The 1865-nt window shown below is 43.3% G+C and overlaps 1 protein-coding gene across 1 annotated transcript in view; it reads right to left on the bottom strand.

Annotated features, from left to right (window-relative positions):
* Positions 1-1865, bottom strand: part of USP24 (ubiquitin specific peptidase 24) — a 145041-nt gene that overhangs the window by 34045 nt on the left and 109131 nt on the right. The window contains exon 43 of the mRNA XM_023727032.1: positions 289-546. Coding sequence (XP_023582800.1) covers positions 289-546 — 258 coding nt within the window. The remainder of the gene's footprint in view (positions 1-288; positions 547-1865) is intronic.

The following is a 1865-nucleotide window of genomic DNA, read 5'->3' as shown; positions in this document are numbered from 1 at the left end:
GCTTTAACCAAGAGCCAGGTGGTGGGATGGGGGGAGGAGGAGGGTGAAGTTTGTGAGAGGGAGTGAGGCTGCCAGCGATTCGCATTACCCGGGTCGGGCTGAGAAGCCGGCCGGTCCCTTGCCACTAGGGGCAGGTGGGCGGCACGCAGGAGGTAGAGGTGGCCAGGCTGTGAGGAGATGGTGGGAGCTGGGGCCACAGGAGTCGGGCAGGTGGCTCAGAAGTCTCTTCCTCCAAAGAGGCCTGTCTGCCACCTCTGCAGCCTCCAGGCCCTGGTGGCCGGGCCTCACCTGCCCACAGGCCTGGGAGTCTCCTGCTGTCCATCTCCAGGGCTGGTGGAGCAGGAAGGTGGAGTGTCGAGGTGCGGGGGGCCTGCATGGAGTCCTGGACAGCAGCCAGGTGATGGTGGGCCCTTGCTGCTTTGGAGGTGGCAGGCAACCCCGGACCACCACCATCCCCAACCCCATGGGCTCCGTGGTGATGGGGAAGGCTGGCCCGCTTTGCCACGCCACTTGCATCCCCAGACGCACTGGGGGCGTGGTGAGCGACTGAGAAGAGGGAGGGAGGGAGACACACTGGCTAACCGTGTCAATAAATGAGTGGGTGTATAGCTATAAGGGATGTCTGACAGGAAAGACAGATATACTCAACAGATTTATACATCCAGTGTGCTAGCAAAACCTATGTCCATGAAGTCCTTCTGCAGATGCTAACAGAATCATAAAATACTATTAACACAATGTGTCTTTTTCATAATTGTAAAATACCTCGCATAGTGTGTGCCATAGGTGTGCATTTATTTATTCATTTATGCAGTCATGCATTCAGTCACTTGACTATCATTCAACAAATATTTGCTGAGGGCCGACTATGTGCCATGCATTGTGCCAGCAATATAAGAAAGAACAGAAATGTACAGGGTCCCTGATCTCAAGGAGCTTATAATACAATAGGGGAAACAGACATTAATCAAATAAGAATACCAATATATATTACAAATTGAGGTAGGTACTCTACACAAAAGGAATATGGTTCTATGAAAGTGTTTACTGTGAAGAATCCTGACCGGTCTGGATGGTCAAGAAAGGTTCATATTCATTCCCTTCCTTTTTGAGAAAGCAACTTTATTCTATTAAAATTCTCCTAATAAGCATACAATTAAGTAAATAAGTAAATACCCTAGCATTTCACATAAAGATGTTTTATAATAATGTAGATCCCAGTATAGTGCTTATATGGCTAGAAACACTCTAGAAGAAGCATCTTGAACAAAGTTCAACATGGCACTTCTGCAAGTGGAAAAGGGTATTGCAGTGATACACTTTGAAATGTTATTAGTACAGAATCTTGGTTCTGCCATGCCATGACCAGAATCATGCCATCTGCATATATCATGTATCTGCATCCACATAATCAACTAACCAACAAAAACCTGTATATCTTTCAGACCTCAAGGAATTAGTAAATATTAACATACTTTTTATGAATATTAGACATACACTTAGAGCAGGATGAATTCTAAGATCCAATTAACACTTAAATTTATTTACAGTCCAAAGCATAGATTAAAAAAAAAAATGTTATAAAATAAGAAAAACTGATTCATAACAGTGCTAACAGTGCTAAAAGAAAGTATTGATATGAGACAAGTATTTCTTCACTATGTTGGTATAATCCCTGATTTATGGGGAAAAAAATTGCTTTCATTTTAATCTGATTATTAAATAAACGTAGTAAAACTAAAGCACAGCATAAAATAAGCATTATAAACTAATGTTTTGATACTAAATCAGTTCCCAATACATGTGCTCTCACATTTCTAAGCCTCTGCAAGTAGCATTTCCTAGGATATCTGTCCTTACTTCCT

Source organism: Trichechus manatus, unplaced genomic scaffold, assembly GCF_000243295.1.
Source record: "Trichechus manatus latirostris isolate Lorelei unplaced genomic scaffold, TriManLat1.0 scaffold00015, whole genome shotgun sequence".
NCBI classification, from domain to species: domain Eukaryota; kingdom Metazoa; phylum Chordata; class Mammalia; order Sirenia; family Trichechidae; genus Trichechus; species Trichechus manatus.
This window is presented reverse-complemented; position numbering and strand designations above follow the sequence as displayed.